At 51.8% G+C, this 20,659-nt stretch overlaps 9 protein-coding genes across 9 annotated transcripts; 2 read left to right on the forward strand and 7 right to left on the reverse strand.

Moving 5' to 3' along the window:
• Positions 1-90: 90 nt before the first annotated feature.
• ASPACDRAFT_118718 (casein kinase II subunit beta family protein) lies at positions 91-1,610 on the reverse strand (the record flags this gene model as incomplete). Its single annotated transcript, XM_020196193.1, has 3 exons — positions 1,258-1,610; positions 635-880; positions 91-581 (listed from the first exon to the last, which is right to left on the reverse strand). Coding segments are annotated over exons 1-3 (794 nt in total), but the record flags the coding sequence as incomplete, so codon positions are not given.
• Positions 1,611-2,181: 571 nt separating this feature from the next.
• ASPACDRAFT_78359 (uncharacterized protein) lies at positions 2,182-3,906 on the reverse strand. The gene is made up of 2 exons (XM_020205165.1): positions 3,760-3,906; positions 2,182-3,698 (listed from the first exon to the last, which is right to left on the reverse strand). Exons 1-2 carry the CDS (start codon positions 3,810-3,812, stop codon positions 2,384-2,386), a joined length of 1,368 nt encoding a protein of 455 aa, XP_020056790.1. The 5' UTR covers positions 3,813-3,906; the 3' UTR covers positions 2,182-2,383.
• Positions 3,907-4,436: 530 nt separating this feature from the next.
• Positions 4,437-5,531, reverse strand: gcy1 (putative glycerol dehydrogenase Gcy1; the record flags this gene model as incomplete). The annotated part of the gene is made up of 4 exons (XM_020199520.1): positions 4,437-4,932; positions 4,999-5,247; positions 5,319-5,447; positions 5,509-5,531. The coding sequence occupies 4 exons, from the start codon at positions 5,529-5,531 to the stop codon at positions 4,437-4,439; spliced, it is 897 nt and encodes a 298-aa protein (XP_020056791.1).
• Positions 5,532-6,471: 940 nt separating this feature from the next.
• On the forward strand, positions 6,472-7,913 carry ASPACDRAFT_78364 (uncharacterized protein). Its single transcript, XM_020205166.1, has 2 exons — positions 6,472-6,855; positions 6,959-7,913. The coding sequence occupies exons 1-2, from the start codon at positions 6,690-6,692 to the stop codon at positions 7,540-7,542; spliced, it is 750 nt and encodes a 249-aa protein (XP_020056792.1). The 5' UTR covers positions 6,472-6,689; the 3' UTR covers positions 7,543-7,913.
• A 342-nt stretch (positions 7,914-8,255) lies between these two features.
• Positions 8,256-10,516, reverse strand: ASPACDRAFT_78366 (uncharacterized protein). Its single transcript, XM_020205167.1, has 7 exons — positions 10,321-10,516; positions 10,209-10,254; positions 10,068-10,143; positions 9,825-10,016; positions 9,505-9,748; positions 9,184-9,440; positions 8,256-9,116 (listed from the first exon to the last, which is right to left on the reverse strand). Exons 1-7 carry the CDS (start codon positions 10,345-10,347, stop codon positions 8,444-8,446), a joined length of 1,515 nt encoding a protein of 504 aa, XP_020056793.1. The 5' UTR covers positions 10,348-10,516; the 3' UTR covers positions 8,256-8,443.
• A 626-nt stretch (positions 10,517-11,142) lies between these two features.
• On the forward strand, positions 11,143-13,318 carry ASPACDRAFT_78368 (alpha-N-arabinofuranosidase). The gene is made up of 7 exons (XM_020205168.1): positions 11,143-11,348; positions 11,408-11,602; positions 11,764-11,876; positions 11,929-11,943; positions 12,008-12,096; positions 12,152-12,251; positions 12,324-13,318. The coding sequence occupies exons 1-7, from the start codon at positions 11,242-11,244 to the stop codon at positions 13,220-13,222; spliced, it is 1,518 nt and encodes a 505-aa protein (XP_020056794.1). The 5' UTR covers positions 11,143-11,241; the 3' UTR covers positions 13,223-13,318.
• Positions 13,319-13,336: 18 nt separating this feature from the next.
• On the reverse strand, positions 13,337-14,110 carry ASPACDRAFT_1856026 (uncharacterized protein). Its single transcript, XM_020197466.1, has 3 exons — positions 13,828-14,110; positions 13,556-13,638; positions 13,337-13,491 (listed from the first exon to the last, which is right to left on the reverse strand). The coding sequence occupies exons 1-3, from the start codon at positions 13,936-13,938 to the stop codon at positions 13,437-13,439; spliced, it is 249 nt and encodes an 82-aa protein (XP_020056795.1). The 5' UTR covers positions 13,939-14,110; the 3' UTR covers positions 13,337-13,436.
• Positions 14,111-14,342: 232 nt separating this feature from the next.
• On the reverse strand, positions 14,343-18,858 carry ASPACDRAFT_118737 (putative VPS9 domain protein). Its single transcript, XM_020196194.1, has 3 exons — positions 18,511-18,858; positions 18,187-18,436; positions 14,343-18,124 (listed from the first exon to the last, which is right to left on the reverse strand). The coding sequence occupies exons 1-3, from the start codon at positions 18,586-18,588 to the stop codon at positions 14,544-14,546; spliced, it is 3,909 nt and encodes a 1,302-aa protein (XP_020056796.1). The 5' UTR covers positions 18,589-18,858; the 3' UTR covers positions 14,343-14,543.
• A 200-nt stretch (positions 18,859-19,058) lies between these two features.
• On the reverse strand, positions 19,059-20,398 carry ASPACDRAFT_78370 (mitochondrial 37S ribosomal protein uS11m). Its single transcript, XM_020205169.1, has one exon. It carries the CDS (start codon positions 20,192-20,194, stop codon positions 19,490-19,492), a length of 705 nt encoding a protein of 234 aa, XP_020056797.1. The 5' UTR covers positions 20,195-20,398; the 3' UTR covers positions 19,059-19,489.
• Between the last annotated feature and the right edge of the window lie 261 nt (positions 20,399-20,659).

The raw sequence follows: 20,659 nt of genomic DNA on the forward strand, positions 1-20,659 counted from the left end.
AAAATAACTCCATTCTCAAGGGCGGAAAAACTGTGCAAACCAGACGGGATGAAGAGAAGAAAAGAGAGAAGAGGCGTTGCTATGCTTTAATTACCGAGATCCATGCGGCCCGAAGCAGCGTCACCGATAACCTTCTCCTCTTCTTTGGTGTCCGAGATCGCCTCATCATCGTCGTCTTCCAGATCGTCTTCGCTGTCGTCTTCTATGTATTTGACCTCTACTCCAACATCGCGAAGAGTCGTCTTCATGTCTTCGCGATACTGATCCTGCCAGCGAGCCAAGGCAGCGCTGGCGTGCACCTTGAATCCGAACACGCGGGGCTCATAGCGACGAATGCTCTTCTCCGGCATCAGCGCAGGATACACCTGGAAAAGCATGCTGTGGAAAGAGGTGCCGAAGTAAGCTCCGTCGATGGAGGCGTGGCGAGACGACTTCGGGTGATAGACGTCCTCGCACTTAGCGCAGTAAAGACGGACCGTGCTGATATTAGGGGTGTCGTGCTGGCCCATCGGCAAGAGGGGGTGGCCCTCACACATGACTCGGGGACATTTGCCGAAATCGCCGCGCTTAAGTTTATCGACCTAATTTCCAGAGATTAGAGACGGCGGTGGCTTCGCAAACTTCAGGGTCTTACCATCTTGGCAAGCCCGCGAGTCGTGACAATGTATCTCGCATGGACCAGGCCGTAAAGGTGGCGTGCTGACTTCTCAATCTGCTCGCGGAGGTCGTCGTCTGCGTCGAGATCGAAGACATCCGTCACCAGGTCCAAGGCGTACTGGTAGTATGCGACTTCGGTGTTCAGGCCGGTCAAGTTAAAGCGATCCGTGAGGTAATCCTCGTCGATTTCGCAAAAGTATTCATTGCCACGAGAGGAGATAAACTTTCCAGAAGCAGTCAGTTACGGGTTCTCAGCAATCAAGATATCGTTGGCACGGAACGGGCTCGGGCTCTGAAAAACGAATGGACAGGGTTCGATGCAGGAGCAGAGGCAACAAGACAAGATCTCGGGTTGATATCGATATATCCGAGGTATCTGTAGGCCTGCCCGAGGACAGCAAAGACAGAATTGACTGAGAAAAGCGGCCCCTCAGCAACTTTCGAGAAGTTGCCGTCGCAACTTCATTCGCAATTCCGGGTCATGATGACGTCCCCAGGTGTAACTGTCAAGTCGCACTCATTCACCAGCACTCGAGCCGCCGTCCACATCGTTCACGTCAAGGGAAAGGAGGGGGCAGGCATGGTGGGGGGGCACCTTACCCAATCTCTCCAGTAGCTGGTGTAGTCGCTGTCAGTTTCACTGTTGAAGTCCTCCATCGTGTCTGGGTGACGGCAAATCGAGAGGGGTGCGATCGGAAGATATTATGTGATTTCTTTGCTCAGACCCGTAGCAGTTGCTTGAGACCCGGTCGAACACCTCCAGCACAGGAGAGTCCCCAGAACAAGTACCGAGTGTGTCTTTTTCTATCGAGTCATGTAATATTCGGAAGTGTTGCAGGAGAGATGGCGGAATGCGGGAAGTAGTAAAGTGAATGAATGAGCTTCCAGGTCAGGATAGTTGCAGTGTGTGAATCTCCATGTGGATGGACTGTTATCAGTGGATCGGATCGCCCTCCTTCCAGCTTAGCGCGGGGTTGGCGGTGGGCTTTTTGACAGACGCTATCTGACCGCCTTGCTGCTCTGTCCATCGCTCTACAACATCCCACTCCTCACTAGGTGACTCTTATGTCTTTACATGTATCAGACTGTGTTGACACTGGCTGAAGAACCGAGCATGCTAGTAGGCTGTCTGGTTATATAGTCGCTTCAGTGGTTGCAACAGTATAAGTTGCTAGCTTACAAGATGAGATTCCGGTCTCCCAAGCGATATTATATACATCTCGAGTAATAGAAGCCGCTTATCAGAGAAGTGCAGGTTGACATAGCTGTGGAGAATTGCCAATCCGCATGGCGATATCCCATGGGGTATTTTGGCTACAAATTAAAGCAGAGACGTAATATTGACAAAAGCAGCACAGGTATGCCTGTGCCAAGGGACGGAGTCCTCTCCAAAGGGTCGTCGCCGCCGGCTCAAACTATTGATCGATGTAGCCTCGCGACACAGATACCTGGCTTAACGAGTCATACGAAGCATCTCTAACAATACCTGGGAAGTGAAGTGTATTGAAGGAGATGATATTTAAAAAAAATCCATGAGTTAATCACATTCGAAATAACAATAGTGGTATATATGTTAGATATGAGCGCATCAGGTAGATGGCTGGTAAATTCGAATTGCCCAAGCATACTCGTGATCCACCTAAGCACTTGTTTAAAGAACGCAAGGAAAACAATACGCAAAGAAACGAGAAATGACTGTGTAAAGCTGTACATTTTGGCATGTGCTTCAGTGTCGCGCAGCCGTATCGCACTCAGCAATGAACTTGCGAATTCCGTCCGAGCCCTCGTATTCGGAGGCGGTACCAGGAATCCCACTGCTCAGGACCTCGGGGAAGTAGGCGTGGTCTCCGAGCTCGCTGACGTTGATGCTGGAATACCCCGACAAGGGCGACGCCCAGGGATTTTTGGCAAATATGGTTACATCCTCATAGCTTATCTGGTTGGGAGACTGTTTGTGCACACTAGACGACGCGTCGCTGATTTGCTCGGGAGACATCATAGCATGCCAATCGACCTCTTCAGGAGCCTGGGACTTCATAGACTGAGGTTTATAGAAGTATTCACCGAGCAGCGGAGACGATGGGACGCTCGGAGCAAATGGGAACAGGAGAGCAAGATCAGCACCCGTACGAGTGTTGAAATCCTCATCTTGCATGATTTTGCCTCGTTGAATACCTGCTTCGTCACAAAGCCTCTCAACAGTCTCAGCATCGCAACCCGGAAACCGTACTCTAATCGTTGACCGGTCGTGGAGTATGACGGGCAAGTCGCCTAGAGATTTCAAACGCTTGAGATCATTAAGGACGACAGCCAGATCCTTAAGGGTCCGGGCAAAGTCGGCAGACAGCAAATCCAGGAGGCCCTCCGAGTTCAGCGTCTGATCATCGCAAGTGCTGGTGGCAGCCAGATTCTTCTGAAGGCCGAAGGCAGTGATGGTAGGAGAGATCTGGAAGTCGATGAAAGACCCAGGGGCCGTGCGAGGAATGCCGGTCATCTTGCGCTCAGCTTCATCCTGAAGCTTGCTGACGGCCTTGTACCGCTTGTTCCCGGTGATGGGATCGACCCCATCAAATCGAGCCTTCTGCCCCGAGAGGAAGAACGCACGCACACCCATTGAAACATTGTTGATAACCTGGGCCGGTGCAGCCGGGCCATGTGAGAAGTATCGTGCACCGCCAATGCGGCCGGCACCAATTGTATAACCTCCGGCCGTGCGGCCCAACGTACCGCCAGTCAAGTTCGGGCGGAGAGCGGACGCGAAAGGAGCACGGGTTGTCAACCGGCTAATATTGGAGGCAACAGAAGATACCTTCGCTGTCGCAGTACGGTCTGCTTGAAGACCACTACGGAGATATGAGAAGAAGGATCCCGCCGCACGAGTCGAGAACTGGCGACTTCGGGCTTGACGGATGGCAGCCGCTCGATTGATAGGTTGTCTGTGAGCAACCCTAATGTATTCAGGTTGAAGACGGAGCGAACCCTGAGGGATTTGGTCGGGAAACTTTGACCTTAATGTTTTACAGGCCTTCTCGTAGGCAGACCTAATTAGGGGAGAATTAGTAGGGTACGCTGGAAACAAGAACTATGTGGCAAATGACTCACCTGGCTGCTCTCCAGACCTTGGGGAGCAGCAGGTGCCCGTTAGAAGGCGGCATCCTGACTGCAACAATGGATAAGCTTATGAGCGAGTAGATGATGGATTAACCATCTCCTGATGATTGAAGGAAGAAAGGAGATAAGAGGATGACGGGTCCGGGGGATGGATGATGTGACACGGCGAGGGGACGGCGGATCCATGATGCCGAGTGGCGGTGCTGCATGTGATCCGGAACCACGTGCCCCGAAGGGGAGTGGTTCGATGATGATGTGGCGACCAAACGTCAACCTGCAACTGTTTGGTCTAATTAGGTGATGTTGATTGTTCGGGCTTTGATAATTCTGCTCTTATCCTCAAACAGCCGGGCCGGACAACGAAATACAGTTATCACCACCGCAGTGTAGGAAAGCGCACCCGAATCGCTTCGGCCCCGCCTTTACCCCGCAAATGTCCTCTCAATTAAATGTAAACACCGCCTTTAACATCGAACAATTGCTGCGCGCTCAGACAACACTTAGAAGAGGGACAATTGAGATAATACTAGCGGAAAATGTTCAAAAACGATCAATTCATTCTATTACCGGCAAGCTATCATGCTTCTATGGCTTCAAGCATTTGACCGAACTTATATACATTGGATTTAGATTTTAGAACTTCTTTCGCCTCGCGTCATGTCGGTCAGTCATTCGTCATCTCCGAAGAACACCTTGACAGGGAGCCAGCTGTCTCCGCAAACCTTGAAGCGATCCTTCAAGTTGTCCAGCTGGTTGACCTCCTCCTCAGTCAGGTCCCAGCCGTCGAGCTCGAAGTTGGCGTCGATGCGCTCCTTGCTGACCGACTTGGGAATGACGCTCCAGCCCTTGTTCAAGCCCCACACCAGCAGGACCTGCTGGGGGGTCTTGCCCTTCTTCTCGGCAAGGTCCAACAGGGTCTGATCCTTGTAGAGAGGAGAGTTCGTCGAGCCGAGGCAAGAGTAACCGGTGGAGTGGATGCCCTTCGAGGTGTTGTAGGCGACCAACTTGGGGGAGGGGTTGTTGGGGTGCAACTCAATCTGGTTAACAGCGGGGATGATCTTGGTGCTGGGGTCGTTCAGAAGCTTCTCCAGGTTCTTGATGCCGAAGTTGGAAACACCGATGTTACGGACCTTGCCGGTGGCGGGCAGCTTCTGCATCTCTTGCCTAAGATTCCGCACTAGTCAGTACCCACTCGCTAATGCCGGGTCTACAAGGGTGATTGCTTCGTACCAGGTCTTGATGAAGTCCCAGTCGGGAAGATGCTTCGAGGTGTCGTTGGGGTCGGTCGCGCAGGGCCAGTGAACAAGGTAAAGGTCGACATAGTCCACGCCAAGGCTCTTGAGAGAAGAGTCAATGCCCTCGGCGACGCGGTGGTGCCAGGTGTTGTTGAGCTTGGTCGTGATCCAGATCTCCTCGCGAGGGACCCCAGAGTCCTTGATACCCTGACCGACCTCAGCCTCGTTGCCGTAGGCGAGGGCACTATCACCGCCGAAAACCATTAGTATGAGGGTCAAACACGGTTCTTAGATCAATCACAATACTCCACTTACGTGTCGATATGGCGGTAACCCTTCAGAAGGGCATTCTTGACGGCCTCTCTAACCTGGTTAGGACCGCTCTGCCATGTGCCCAAGCCAACAGCGGGGATCTTATCACCCGTGTTGAGAGTGTAAGTTTTCCTATGAGGCCAAAGTGTAAGTCAACGTTGTTGGGGCTTCGGGGGGAGGGCAGCTGGATTACTTGGTGTGCTCAAGGTTCGACATGGTTACTTTTTTGTATGGTACCCTGGGAAGGAAACAATGCAATTGATTCAAATGTTTAGAAGAGGGAAGAATTGAAGGAAGGAAGAAAGAGGAATAAGAGGAAGCCGTCCCCACAGATGGAGGCAGGTTGACTTTATAGGCTTGGGGAGGAGTGGAGGGGCTGAGTGCCCGCTCACTCTGAGAGCCGATAGACGATAATGATGATGAGGCAGGGCAGGTCCATCCAGCACGCTATGCGCGGAACGATGACGATAGTCAATCGGGGTCGCGGGGTCCGTTCAATAATGGTGGGGTCAATTCATCGACGGGCTCCCAGGGCCTTTGTCTCTGCCGGTCATTTCTAATTGCAATCTGAAACCGATAAACCAAATGGGTGGGTTATCTTGTTCTCAATTCGTTATCGCATGCAATTAGCCGCTCAGCATGAGGGTCCCAAGCATTCATACTACAAAGTCAGGCAGTCAGTTTACCGCGCCACATTCTTCAATTGAAACAGGTTTACTTGTTTACTTGTACTACTATCCGAGATAGCTTGCGAGCTCTGTGGTACAGTACACAGTAAACCGGACATAACTATATAACCGAGTTCTAGAATGTCAAACCTGGAATCTCAAAAGAACTAGCCGAGCGTCTGTGGATTGAACTCGGCACCATCCACACAGTAGCAAGCATATGCAGACCTTGGTCTCGTGTAAAATCAACATTAATAATTATTTCCGGTCCAACCACCGAGAATCGGTTCGGCATCGAGGCTGCCCGCAGCCATGCACCTGCGGGATTTTGCCTAAACTCGTTTGCTCCGCTTCGGTGGGGCTCCGCGTTTGGAAGAGTCCAATCAACTTCGGATTTTCAAGCCTCACCGCTTGATTCTGCCCGTCCACTGTGGCTCCCTCTCCAGAACGCGGTTGAAGCCGGAGAAGGACACAATCCAATCGTTGGCGCAAGCATAGTGATTTGTCGATTAACTGGACATCGTCTGAAACTCACAGTTACTCAGTAGCAAGGCGCCCAGTCATCACGGCCGGCAACAAGGAGATAGCCTATGGTCAGGCCACACTGCCTCCCTTGAACCTCGAAAACATTTTCCATCCCCGCGGGGAAGTCGAAACACCCTTGCCGTGAGGGTCGATACTTTAATTACCTTACAACCCTTCCAGAATGTCGTCCGGATTTGTGTCCGCAGGGACAGATCAAGAGCCCGTCGAGCGCAATGATGAATGGCACCGAGTGCAGCAGGAGCTCGAGGAGGAACGCAGGCGCAAAGCAGAGTTGGGAAAACAGGATGGAGGAAAGAGTCTGTTTGAAGTACTGCAGCAGAACAAGAGTGAGTTAGATCAATATCACGACACTCGCTCAGCGAGGTCCACGTCGTGCTTTCGAAACTCCCTAGATTGACATGTTAGGATGATCTATCTTCGTCTGTGTAGTGGCCAAGCAAGAAGCCTTCGAAGAGAAAATCAAGCTGAAGAACCAATTCCGATCGCTGGACGAAGATGAGGTTGAATTCCTGGACTCGATATTGGAGTCGACGCGAGCGAAGGAGGCCGCCGTGAAGAAGGAGACTGCCGAAGGTTTGGAGTTGTTCCGTCGCCAGCGGGAAGAGGCGGAAAAGACTCTTCTTGAAGATACAGCTGCCGACGTGGTTCCGGCAGCGGAGGGAGAGGATTGGAAACTACCTGCGCGGAAACGACGACGCGAGAAGAGCAAGGACCTCCTTGTCCCCGGAAAAAAACGCAAGTCATTGACTGGCGACTCTGCTGGAAGCCCTAAAGGCGAGCAGGCACCCCCAACTACCTCCAAGGAGCCTCGGGAAGATAAATCACTGCCAAAGTCTACATCAACTCACAAACCCACCGGAACACAGAAGCCCCTGAGTGCTGCGGAAAGTGCTGTCAGCCCCGGGGAACCCGTGGGAAAGAGTCCGAGCACGAACTCGCCAGCCCAGAAGCCAGCTGCAAATTCATCGTCACTGTCTCTCGGCCTGGCAGGTTACAGTTCAGACTCGGAATAAACTCGATGTTCTCTGGGTGAATATCATGGCTATCTGCATAGCCTGTACGACTCGATGCTCCCCCCTAATAGTTTCGTGATGTTTGCCATGGCTTGCATTTACCCGCATAGCAGGCGATGTCTAATTGAAAATCAAGAAATTCTGCTACAGAGCATCGTCGGAAGATTATAGCTTCAAGAGTCAAAGGAAAAATGCCCTCTCACGATATAATATCCTGGAAAAAGACATACTTTGCACGATCGCCCGGTAGTCTTGTTAGCAAAGCCGTGAAGGTTGTAAGGCTTTTACCCAGATGAAGCGGGCTAAATCCATCATTGACTAGTGAGGCGGTCCTTACGCAATAGCAGGCGTGAAAATTCGGAAGCATAGCTCATCATTCTGTAGGATACATATCGCATTCGTGTATCGGTATGCTGGGAGCCTTGCGCATGTCAATGAGTCCTCGTCATTGCAGTACAGCCAATGTACTGGAGCTCGGATGACGAGCTCATTCATGTTTAGCTCGATGCTCGATTTACAAATTCTATCAATCTTATATAGCGTATCCATGTTGATTTACCCCTCACTAGGAGTCATAGAGTCGGGTATTTTTGGTAAAGCATGAAACCTTGGGAGAGACGACCATGTGATTTCCCAAGGTAGAAACATGACTCTTGACACACGGCAAGAATCCACTATCTTAATCAATACACCTTCCAATCCACGATCTCGGTGAGAATATCACGGGGTATTATTGAAGTCACTACATACTGCAACACGCTGACTATTACTCAGGAAGGTCAAAGGCTCCCTGTCTTACTATAGGACTCTCGTTGTCCTCTCATGTCTCCACGCTGGGGTGCAAGACTTGCCGAAAACAAAGACACAACACCCCGACCGACTGCGCCAAGGAAAGCAAGATTTACGCTTCAGTCTCGGCGTGCGTGGCAAAGGCACCTCTCTTCTCCTCCTGTTCTTCAACACGGCGCTCCAAGTCGTGGGTGACATAGTCCTCCTTGCGAGTGCCCACCACGATCCAGGGCGAATTGGAGAAGAGGTAGTTCATCTCCTCAAGGGGGAGCTTCTTCGTCTCGGGAAGAAGCAGCCAGAAGAAGACTGCGTTCGTGAAGTTGCAGATGATGAAAAGGTAGTAGTACCTGTAGCGCACGCTCTCCATGGCGATCGGGGTGACCTGGCCAATCATGGTGTTGAAGGCGTAGGAGACCATGCAAGCCAGCGACACACCCTTTGAACGGGTCCGGGTGTCGAACACCTCGGCTGGGATGATCCACGACAGGGGACCGCAGGTACAAGAGAAAGAGAAGTTATACAGCCAGGTCATGATGATGAAGCCCCAGTGCGCGCCCGTGTTGTTGACCTCCGGCGGGAATTTGGCCAGCAGCGCACACGCGACGATGAAGGTGACGCAGTTGCCCAGGTTGCCACCGATCATAGTCCAACGACGACCGAACCGATCGATGTACAGGATGCAAAGGAACTGGGCGATCAGGGCGATGATCGAGTTGATGGCCTGATAGCGCAGGGTCTCGTCGCCCGAAATGCCGATCTGCTCATAGATAGTCACGGAGTAGTACCTGCCGAATTGCGAGTGGTTAGTTCTACACTCTGCTTCCCCGATTGCGCAGTGCTGGATGGACTCACTGGATCGCAGATACACCGGTCATCTGGACAGACGCCTGGATAGCACAGCAGAGGAAAAGACGACGGAAGGAAGAGCGGGACGTGAAGAGTTCCGCGTAGGACTTGGCTTCGTTCTCATGTTCGAACTTGATGCTTTCCTGAATCTGCTGGTATTCCGCACGCACCCACGCGTCATCTTCGTTACCATGAGCGTGGAGTTGGGCCAGGGTTTTCAGACCCAGTTCATTTTTACCATGGTCAATGAGCCAACGAGGAGACTGAAGTTCTGTTAGTGAGTTGTGCTTGACTAGCAACAGTCGACCAGAGGTGCAAGGTTCTTACCTCAGGGAAGAACATGATGAGAAGGCCCAGACACACTGCCGGTGCGATCTGCAGACCCAGGGGCAATTGCCATTGAGCATCGTCAGTATCAGAGAAGCCGATGTATGTGCCATACGATATCCAAGCAGCACAGAGGGAGCCAACACCGAGCATGAATTGCTGAAGGGCTGTGACTCGACCACGGATGTTGGGATGACAGATCTCAGCTTGGTACAAGGGGATAATCATGGTAAGGAAACCGACTCTGCAGACCAGGACATATCAGTAAATGCTCTACAATCGCTCCATTCTTTGCTTGGATACTTGCGGTGTAAACATACCCGAGACCAGCAAAGAATCTTCCGCTGTACAAGTACGCGATAGTCTGAGCTCCTGTCTGAAGACCTCCGCCAAGGCAGAAAATGATACAACCGATCGTGATGGTCCATCGTCGACCCAGCTTATCACCAGTAGGACCTGCAATCGCTGCACCGCAGAAAGCACCTGCAGTGAACATGGAAACAACGAGACCTCTGGAAGACTGTCAGTGACATACGCCTAATTCTGGCCGTGGTAGAACTCACTGTTGAGTGCTATCGGCTTCAAACTTGGAGATGAAAGATCCACTGGCGATGACCTCGGCAATCACACCCAGATCGTCTGCAACCATGCACATCAGTTCTGTTCAAGCGAATAAATAGTACATGGATGTCTTCTATACATACATCCATAAAGGAACGAGCCGAGAGAGGCGAAGACACCGACCAGGAACTGGTGAGAGCAAGGACGTTAAAAACCCGGCGCTTAGCCATACGTTGGACCTTCCTAAGGACTTACCTGGTACCATGCCGGAGAGAGACGCATGTTGAAGGGTGGGAATCCGCAATGAACACAGTGGATCCAGTGGATTTGATCATTCGCTAAGGAAGATCACAGACAAAAAAATGCGGAGATTCCACCCCCAGGTTCAGGGTCCTGTGGGCTTTTATGAACATCTGGGGATGACAGCCACTCAACCCACGTGTAGGCCCAGAATCTGGGGCATTAGGGTTTTCCGAACTCGCCTCCTCCATCGGAACATGATCATGGCATCGTGACTTTTCCCAGTTCACGCAAAGACCGGTGGAGGGTTCATTACGATGCATCAGTCGGCAGACACGACGCTTTGGGGATTCTACCGAGACAGGGTATTTTTTCTACTTGCTGGCCCAAGTCCAGCCTGTTCGAGATGCAAGACTCATAACACCTGCGGAGTCAACCGAATTAACATGCCATGCATGACCTATCGCCATGTGTGGTTCTGGTGTAGCCAAGCAACGCTTGTAGAAAGCGGGATGGCAGTACATCAACTTCCACTCCAGAGACGCATGCTGATTGACGGAAATTAGCCGTGGCGTTGCCTCGGCTTCATCCTCCAAGCCAACGGCGTCGAAACCTCTCGCTTGCATCCCCCAGTACAGCAATCTGACGGTCCCATCATGCATCCTTGCTGGCCTGCCCTCTTCTGAGTTCGGTACAACTCCGGATCAACCCCGCAGGGGATTTGCCCGATTCATCCTGCCCGCTCCCCATTGCTTCAGCACATTAATATTAGTTGCCGGGCTCTCTCTGCCATGGTCAACAACAATACATTGCGTGTGTTTCGGGCAAAGGAAGAGTCCTGCTTATAGTCCCTTGGGTACATTTTCTCTTGCTTTCATACCAATCGGATCTCGCGATTCTCAACCTTCTCTTTCCTGCTATTTTCCCTTTGCCGCCATGACCACCTTCACGAAGCTTAACGACCAGGATGCGCCTAGTATTTCCATCCATCCAACAAGGCGCATTTCCAAGATCAACCCCAATATCTATGCGGGCTTCACAGAGTAAGCTCCCGGATTGGTTACAGCCCCAGTGGATTATTGCGGCTAACACCTCCGAAAAGGCATATGGGTCGATGCATCTACGGGGGCATCTACGACCCGGGAAACAAGCTGTCGGACGAGAATGGTTTCAGAATAGATGTGATCGAGGCCCTGAAGGACCTAAACATCCCTGTCGTCCGCTATCCCGGTGGCAACTTTATGGCAACCTACCACTGGATCGATGGTGTTGGCCCCAGAGAGAACCGGCCGTCCAGGTATGTTGTCGCTGCCTTGAATGCTTCACCTTTTTGCCCTCCTATCGTGCCTACTGTCTTTCATTCACGTTTCAATCATTTGGCTTGGACCCTTATCTCTGCTTTGGATTGCTTCGACTGGCATGTCCCTTTTGTACTGACTGCGAGCCTGCCCTTCTTAGACCCGAATTGGCCTGGCTGGGAACAGAGACCAACCAATTCGGAACGGACGAGTTCATGAAATGGTGTGAAGTACTCGGAACCGAGCCCTACCTCTGTCTGAACTTTGGAACTGGCAAGTGACCGACTTCTCTCATTGTCGAAAAGCCTTACTAATCGTATTATAGGTACTCTTGATGAAGGTATATCTACCCCCATAAGTTTTAGCCTTCTGTTTAAGGCCTCAAATCTAACACATTCATGCAGCCCTTGCGTGGGTCGAATACTGCAACGGCACCCGGGACACTTACTATGCCAACCTTCGCCGGAAAAATGGTCGCGAGGAACCATACAATGTACGTCAAATATTCCATGCCTACAAGTCTCTATATGTCATTCTAATCAATCCAGGTGAAATACTGGGCCCTCGGCAACGAAGTCTGGGGACCATGGCAGGTTGAGCAGATGACTCAGGAAGCATATGCCCACAAAGCCTACCAATGGGCCAAAGGTAGCTAGCTCCTTGCATCCCAATCATGACCGCAAGATGATTCGAAGATACTGACAATGATCGAACTTGAAGCTCTCAAGCTCCTCGACCCTAGCCTTGTTCTGATTCTCTGTGGTCAAACCGGGTTTGCCTCGTGGGATCACTACACCTTAAAGCACTGCCTTCTCCCCGCTCACTCCGAGCTCTCCACCAGTGCCGTGCCCTTGATCGATATGCACAGCATCCACCTGTACACGACCTCGGACTCCCACCTCCCCAATGTCACCGCGCCGCTGGCGGGCGAGCGGGCCATCGAGATCACCTCCTCGCTGATCGACCTCGCCATGATCGAGAACAACGTGCCGCCGTCCCAGCCCCGGCCCACCATCTGCTTCGACGAGTGGAACGTCTGGGACCCGATCCGCGCCGAGGGCAGCAAGGGCGCCGAGGAGTCGTACACGCTGTCGGACGCGCTGGCCGTGGCCGTGTGGCTGAACGTGTTCGTGCGCAAGAGCAAGGACGTCGGCATGGCGTGCATCGCGCAGAGCGTCAACGTCATCTCGCCGCTGATGACCTCGCCGGACGGCATCACCAAGCAGACCACCTGGTGGCCGCTGTACCTCTTTTCCAAGTACATGCGCGGCTGGACCATCAGCACGCACCTGGCCAGCGCGACCTACGAGGGCGAGACCTCGCCCAAGTGGGTGCGCAGCGTTAAGGACACCCCCTGGCTGGACGTGAGCGCCACCCTCGGCGAGGACGGCTACGTCAACGTCGCCGTCGTCAACATCAGCGAGGACCGGGACCTCGAGACCCGGCTCGACGGCCCCACCGGCCAGGTCGCCGTCTTCACCGTCACCGGCGACAACCTCGCCGTCAGCAATATGAACGGCAAGCAGGAGGTCGGCGTCGCCGAGAGCACCTGGGAAGCCACGGGCTCCTACGTCTTCCCCAAGCACTCCTTCACTCTCCTGCGCTGGAAGGCCGAGTAAAGTAAAACAAGCCCATCCCAAAACAAACCTTCGCATCCTTTCCCCCTCCCGAACCCTAAATCCAACTACGAAATTAGATAGAAACGAAACGGCCACCCCCAAATCAATGAAAATATCGTATCCTTCATTCATATAGCATCAAAGACCAACGCAGTACATAAAATCTTATCATCCACACACCACATTCCCATAAGAATTTCCCCCGGCCAGCACTTCAACCATAGTTAACATTGTGCACCGTCCCACTCTCATCCACATGGATATTCAACCTGTAATCCCCGACGAGTCAGCACCTCTCAAACTCCCAGCAAACGAGAAAATAAATCCACGTACCGATCAGGGTTATGATCCATAGTCATCGCATCCCCCGGCTTAACGATCCGATGAGTTTCCGGCAGGTCTTTCTTGGCGAATGACTACACCAGTTCAGTTGGCGTTCGTTCCATTTTCCCCATGAGTCTGGGTGTTGTTGCCTCTGGTCCGTCCGGTTTCAACTGGATCTTATCGCCAAGAAACTGTCCAGGGCCAGGGCCAGGGCCAGGGCCAGGGCCAGGGCGAGGGCAATACAGGGTGGAGGATGGGAGAGAGGGGAAGGGGAAACTCACGTTCACATCGCTCGATCCCTCGGTGACGGTCTTGCCCATTAGCTTGTGCGACCAGTCATCCTGGCTCGAGCCGCCGCTGGTGTTGTTGATGCCGGGAATGACGAGGGGCATGGTGGTGTTTTGTTTTGTTTCCGTTAGGTGGCTGTGACAGATATGTCTATTGAATTGGAAGAGGGGTTATGTAGTAATGTATCGAAGGGTTGAATATTCCTAGTTTAGACTTCTAAATGATTTCAAGAGAAAAATGGAGAAGAGAGGAGTTAGGCTGCGATTTAAAAGTGAGGGTTTAAATATATCTAGTTTCGGGAGTATAGTTAGAGCCTGCCCTGTGAGTTGACTTAACTTATCTGAGATGACATCATAGTTGAGATGACGGATGGATGGATGTGGCGTCACCTCTACAATCCGGGGTTAGACACGGTATACTACGAGTAAGCATCTGCATACAGCGATGTAATTACCTGGTGTTTCACGTGCTTATGCACGGGGACGTTTGTGTCTAGTTTGGTAATGGCGCAGAAAGTACTATGTAAGAGGACCTTCGCAGATCAAGAATCGATTCACTTATTACCGGACTGTACCGTAGCTTCTACATGGAATTGTTAAGGATAATCTATAGTTACTTGGTAAGAGTAGTTTGCATGGCCCCACTACTCATCACCACTTCCCCACAAGGCATAATATGACAGACAGGCTGGCAACGACGCCGCATCGCATCATTGCATCTCATGCACACTCCTCAAACATCGCTCGAGCCTGTTCCCACGTTCCTTCTCACGGACCAAAGTGGCCTTGACAAATGAACGAATCGCGTCCCGCCCAATCTTCTCTCGCCAAGAAGTCCAGCCCGCGAGTTCCCCGACCACTACATCCTTGTTCCACGTGATCTCGCGAGAGAGACGTGCCACTTGCGCTTCGGATTCCTGGATCTTGCTCTCCAACTCACGAACGGACTTTTGTCGCGACTCTTCTAATCCGGGGAAGTTGAGGTTGAATTTCCGTGGGAGAGAAGTTGAGAGCAGGGACGAGCGAGATCGAGAGAGATTTCTGTTCGTGGAAGCTAGATTGGAGATGAGCCCAATAGGGCGGGAGAGGGAGGCGAGAACAGCTGTGGTGTTGTTGTCAATGGAGGTGAAAGCGGCGACAAATTGGAGTAGCGGAGATGAGTCAGAGGATGAGGTTGAGAGACATAAAGCGTAGCGGATAAATGCCTCGACATGAGACTGAGGGAGTGCCTGCGTCGGTTCCTTAAGAGTAGAGATGGAGGTGGAGCAGAGAGCTAAAGCGTCTGCCATATCAGACGCAGAATTTTGCAGAGCGTGGCCACGACGAACCAGACTGCGAGTGTTCACGTGAATGGCACGAACCATGTCTTGAGCATGCGAGACAAACTGTTCGGTTTCTCTCATACTTTCCGCGGTGACTGGTGCATAATCGTCCATGATTGACTCCGCAAGGACTTGGGCCTTCCGGTGCGATCTGTCGGCCATCATGTCCGGCTGCAGCTCCGGAACAAGAAAGAACTCCCAGAGCATTTCGTGGGTCGCGAAGGTCGGATGGGATAGTAGGGCTTTCAGAAACTTGTCCAGTTTTTCTTGCATATCATGAAGCACGGAACGAGACGGCTTCGAATGGATCTGAAACGGGCTGCGGAAGTCTGACAATGACGGCATATATGAAGCGGGATGCTCGGTCGAAAGGCATCGGGCGAGGTTCTCAAAATCTGAGAAGGTGCGACGACATGTCGTAACAGTGTACGTTGTGCCTGACGCAGGCCGAGATTCCTGGGAGTTTGCAGTCGGATTAGGCGCACCGGATTTTAGAACGAATCGGACAGTTGCATCTTCAACAAAGTAGGAGCGGACAACGGTCGTCACTCGGCCCGACTGCTCATCATACACGGAAGGAGGCGTAGACAAAAGTATGAGATCATCAATGCGATTGCGAACCTCATCGTCCTTTGCCAACTCGACGGCGGTTAACCCGCGACTTTCTTTGAGGTGAACATCCACTCTAGCGTCTGCAAACAGTATTCGGACTTGGTCGATGCGTCCGTACTTACTCGCCATCATGAGTGGCGTGAATCTCTTGTCATTTGTCGCATTAGGGTCACAGTCACACCTTTGTAAGATCCGTACTGTAATTTCGGGATCACTAACAATATGAAGCAACGTGTTGCCTTTCGAGTCGATATGTTCGTCAAGACGCAGGGGTCTGCCGTCTCCTTGAGCTTTCTGGGCTGCGTTCAGGGCTTCAATCACCATTGATTTATAATCAGGGTGGTCGTAAGAACGGCACAAGGCGAAGAGTGGTGTTTGTCCATGCTTGTCCCGTTGGCACCATGGGAGGAGCCCCTCAAGCCTATGCATCACTGACGGGGTGCTGAACAAGTAATGAGCAACCGTACGTCCATGCATATCGGACTTCTGCATGTACGATGCGATGGTGTGCTTATCAGTCGCACTAAAAAGGTAATCCATCAGAATGTCCACAATGTCAGTGTGAGCAAGCTGGACTGCAGCACTCAGCAGTGTTGTGCCTTCTGTGTTCGAATCTTCAAGAATATCTTCCAAAGGGTAATATTCTTGCAGGCTAAGTAGGTATTTCAGAGCTTCCGGTTGGCGACTTTCGACCGCCATCATGGGAATTGAATCGCCGGAAGGATCCTGCGTCCTGGTCAGAGTCTCAATAGAGCTATCGCCTTCGATTGCGCTTGTGATGGACTCCAAGGTAGTTGTCCGGGATATGAGCGATATGGCAGATGACTCGGACAGACTACGCACGTCCATTGAGACTTTCTTGATGGGACGTCGCACTTCGATTGGAGGCGAAATGTTCGCCCATGTCTGGAAGGGAAAGACGTGGGAAAGCGGCGGGGCTTCAGAGTCAGCACCAGGGGCTATCGTTCCATCATCGCCAAATGAGTTAGACACGCCATCACGTATTGGCAAAGGCAAATGGGTAATAGGGCTCGAGTCCTTGTAGTCTCCTGTCTTGAAAGCCACCACCCTTTCTTCGGGTTCACAAGGGATGTCATCAATTGATTCTTGATCCCCGTTCGGTTCCAGGATTGCCTTCATGTCAACAACGCGCCCGTGCTTGGTGGCATTCCATAAGCGTTTGTTCCTGACACTCGCTCTTCGAAGGCCGGCGGCATCCGTTACCAAATAAGTAAGAACAGCCTCAAGCGTGCTCAGTGCATAGCCCATTTCACCACTGTCAACATCATCAATATAGATGAAGTGTTGCATGTACATCAAGCGGGCCTGTAGATTCTTGATTTGAGATCTTATTACAACGACAAGCAACAACGAGACGAGAATATCTGCGTTGATGGTCACAGGCGCAAATTGCTTTTCTGACGAGTGCGACTCTGTTCTGTCATAGCTGCCAGGGTAGGACAGGATCTTAACCGTCTCAAGCAAGGTATTCAACATGTCGTGAGGACACTTGGCATCGAGCATTTTGCGGAATTCTTCAACTGCTCTGCCGAGCCTTTGCAATAACTCCCGCTTGCCCTCCCGTCCCCCTTCCACCGCAATACCCACTTGAGAGATGTCAATATTTTCCATGTACCGGATTCGGGAGTCTAGTTCGGCATCCTCCGGCAGTCGAAATTTGCAGAGTCGAGGGAAGAGTAAGTTTTCATGCACCTGCTCCGCCACATAACGCTCGATGAGCCGTTCGACTAATGGGCCAGTAAGATCGGTGGTGGCGCCGAGGAAAGACAGCTGTTGTTTGTCCACCAACCGAAACAAGTCAATGGCTGCAGTAACCGCTGTCTCGAGGCTGCGACGCATTAAGTCTTCGTCATCCTCAAAGTACTCCTCGGAATTGAACGGAAGTCCTTCCCTGCTGCGTGTGGAGCGAATAGAAGCAGCCTCATCGAATGATGGTTCACGGTTCTGCTTGCGTTCGTAGTCTTCAAACATCACAGGGGATCGCGATGGTGGTGGAGGTAGAGGTTTTCCGAGTTCTTTCCCAAACTCCCTGAACAGCCGTTCCAAGCCAGGTTGCATCTGTCTAGCGATCATCGGAAAGTTTGCCAGCAATTCTCCGAATGTTTTGATCTCCTTCTTTTGTGGTGAGGAGACTGGCTCGCCGGATTTGATTCCATTGCCCACGGCATTGATCTTTGGTTGTGCCCCTGGCAGCACAGCAGTAATAATCCTTCCGGGGTCAAACGAGCCGATCAATGGGCGGGAGATATAATAAATAAGCCATGGCTGGGAGTCGTTGCTGTTGGGATAATACAACGCATCGGACACCAACTGAGCTTGGCTTAGGGACTTGAAACCTTGAGAGACGGACATTGTTTAGTGCAACAGGATCTCAGATCTGGAAGGGGTCTCCTTCTACCTTTATTGCTGTAGACAGAATTCTCCTTGATGATCACGGTGCGACCATTTACCGTTGTCACTTGCTTGGCCTTGCCTCTGCTGTCCCGTATATTCGAGTCATCCTTCCCCCCACCAGTCCCGGTAGCGACTGGTATTCGCAAGGTATGGCTCCCAAGGAATTCTTCCGAAACGACCAGATCCGAGTAGTAGAGGGAGGACTCGCGGTCGCGCGACCCGACGAGAGATTCTGTCACGGGCACGAGGAGGACCTATACGACGAAATGTGAGAACGACGGGCTGGGCATGTGAGATGCGGGCCAAGCTGTCCGGAACGGAAACATACATGATTCTCGATGGGTATACACTGGCCCGGAACAGTGCTTCGGAAGAAGGCACGGAGGAAAGGATTTAAAGGGTGCATCCAAACGGTCTTGGACGACGGCCCGGCTCAAGGTCTCTGGCACTCATCAAGCCTTCTAGACCGGTCTCGTAGAGAGAGGGGGGGGAGGGGATCTCCGCTGCTGGATCGTCACAGATGAGCAGCTCCGGCGCATGCGCCCGCAAGTGACAACGGAGCCTTTATCAACAACGATTATGCCGGTAATAGTACGCTGTAAGGGAGAAGACAGTGTTGAAATGGTGTCAGAGATGCAAAGACGAAGGAATCACAGCTGTTTGCCGATTGCAAGGCAGGAATGTGGTAAAGATTCAGCCAACAACAGCTTTCACGGAGAGTGGCAGCCCGGGGAGCTCTCCGCGCTAGACCCCTTTTGGGTATCCTCCAAATTTTAGGTACCTACAGGTAAGTTGCAGTGCCTAGATCTAGCCTGATAGTGAATAGTTTACCTTGTAGTATGTAGTACGTAAGAGGTAGAAAACAGTCCGATAATTAACTTGGAAGTCTACATAGTATTTGCTGTATTTACACAGTTCATATTGGTTTAATGCATATAGAAAAATGTCGCAGTAATAGGCTGACAATAGATAGTATACAGAGGCGAAATAGGCGAAATAGGCGAAATAGGCGAAATAGGCGAAATAGGCGAAATGAGAATATCGTCGGTAGCGCAAGGCCTCATCGTCTCCCAATCAGGTTGTCGAGACGATAATAGTTTCAGTGCTGTGAGTCTGCAGCCAATCTCGTTGCAAGCACTGAGAAGAAGACGCTCTTTTTCAATCCGGAGAACTTCACCAGCATACAGACCTGGTGTATCATAGAATTGTACCCTTGCTCTTTCCCCGCCAGCTAATCCGTGCCCTGATATTTTGCGTCGAGTAAAAACATATAGCTCCAGACAGAACTCCCAAAAGCGGCGAATCTCCTAGCCCAGTCTCCGCACATGCCTGCTTCTCGTTCCACCAAATTTGACACGGGTGCAATCCGATACGCGACAGATCGTGCCTCGAATGTTCTTCCCCTCATTACCCAGCAAGACCTTGGTGAAAGCGTCCCGGCCAAGTCCGAAGTCGCGGAAAATGAGTGTCATGCGTTTGATCTCCATCATGTAGCCCCGTTCCTGCATCTGGGCAAAGAAATGAGAGGTCAACTGGAATGCCGGGTCGAAACCAGCACGTCCACCTTTGCGAAAACCGAGATGACCGCAGCTGAGAGACATCATCGGATTGCCATTGGGCCGAGTCAAGGTCAAGATCGTGTTGTGCTTGTGGGAATAAACATGGAGATTGTAGGGAGGAGACCGGTCGACATACGGTTGCCCGACCATCTCGGCTTCCAGGCTACCTTGCAGCTTCTGGAAGCTGTAGGTTGTCTTCTCAGAAGACCGGCTGAGACCTGTAGAGCCGAAGAGATCATCGAGCGTAGAGGCTTGGTTGTCGGAGTTGGCAACCTTGGGTTTCGTACCCAGGATCTGCTTTTCCAAATCACGGGCCTCTCCAGAGGTGTTCGCCGGTTTCGCCGGAGTTGATGAGAATGGCCTTATCGAACTGAGAGGAGAAATCCGAAGCGGAAGAGGTCTGCCGATCGACGGCAGCGCCCTCGTGAGAGCACTGACAAATGATGTGTTCATCTTGGTGTAACTTGACGCGGAGGATGTTGTTGCTGCGCAAAGGCGCTTTGCTGATTGAAGGACGATTCCGGACCGACTTCTCGGTGGACGCGATAGGGTCCACGACTAATTGATTACCAGAAGAGCGAGAAATAAGGTGTCGACCCGATGCAATGAACTGAAGGCAAGCGTTGATTATGTGCTGTAGGCGCTGTACACACTGCCGAGCGGCGCAACACTGGGCCGGAACGAAGGGCGGCGGAAGAGGGCCGAATTTTATCGATGCTTGGCGTTTTCGCATCTCGACTTTTTCCTTTCCCTTTAGAGCAACTGCCGACATCGCTTCTTCCTCTTCCCCAGTTCACTTCTACCCTTCCAACCTTTCACTTCCCTAACCCATTCGGGGCCTTTTTCTTCTCATACACCTCTATCCTTCGGGACCTTGGGTTAATTATAGTCTTGGTGGTTTTTCTTCTGTATAGCATG

The sequence above is a fragment of the Aspergillus aculeatus genome (genome assembly GCF_001890905.1).
Source record: "Aspergillus aculeatus ATCC 16872 unplaced genomic scaffold ASPACscaffold_7, whole genome shotgun sequence".
Taxonomy (NCBI): domain Eukaryota; kingdom Fungi; phylum Ascomycota; class Eurotiomycetes; order Eurotiales; family Aspergillaceae; genus Aspergillus; species Aspergillus aculeatus.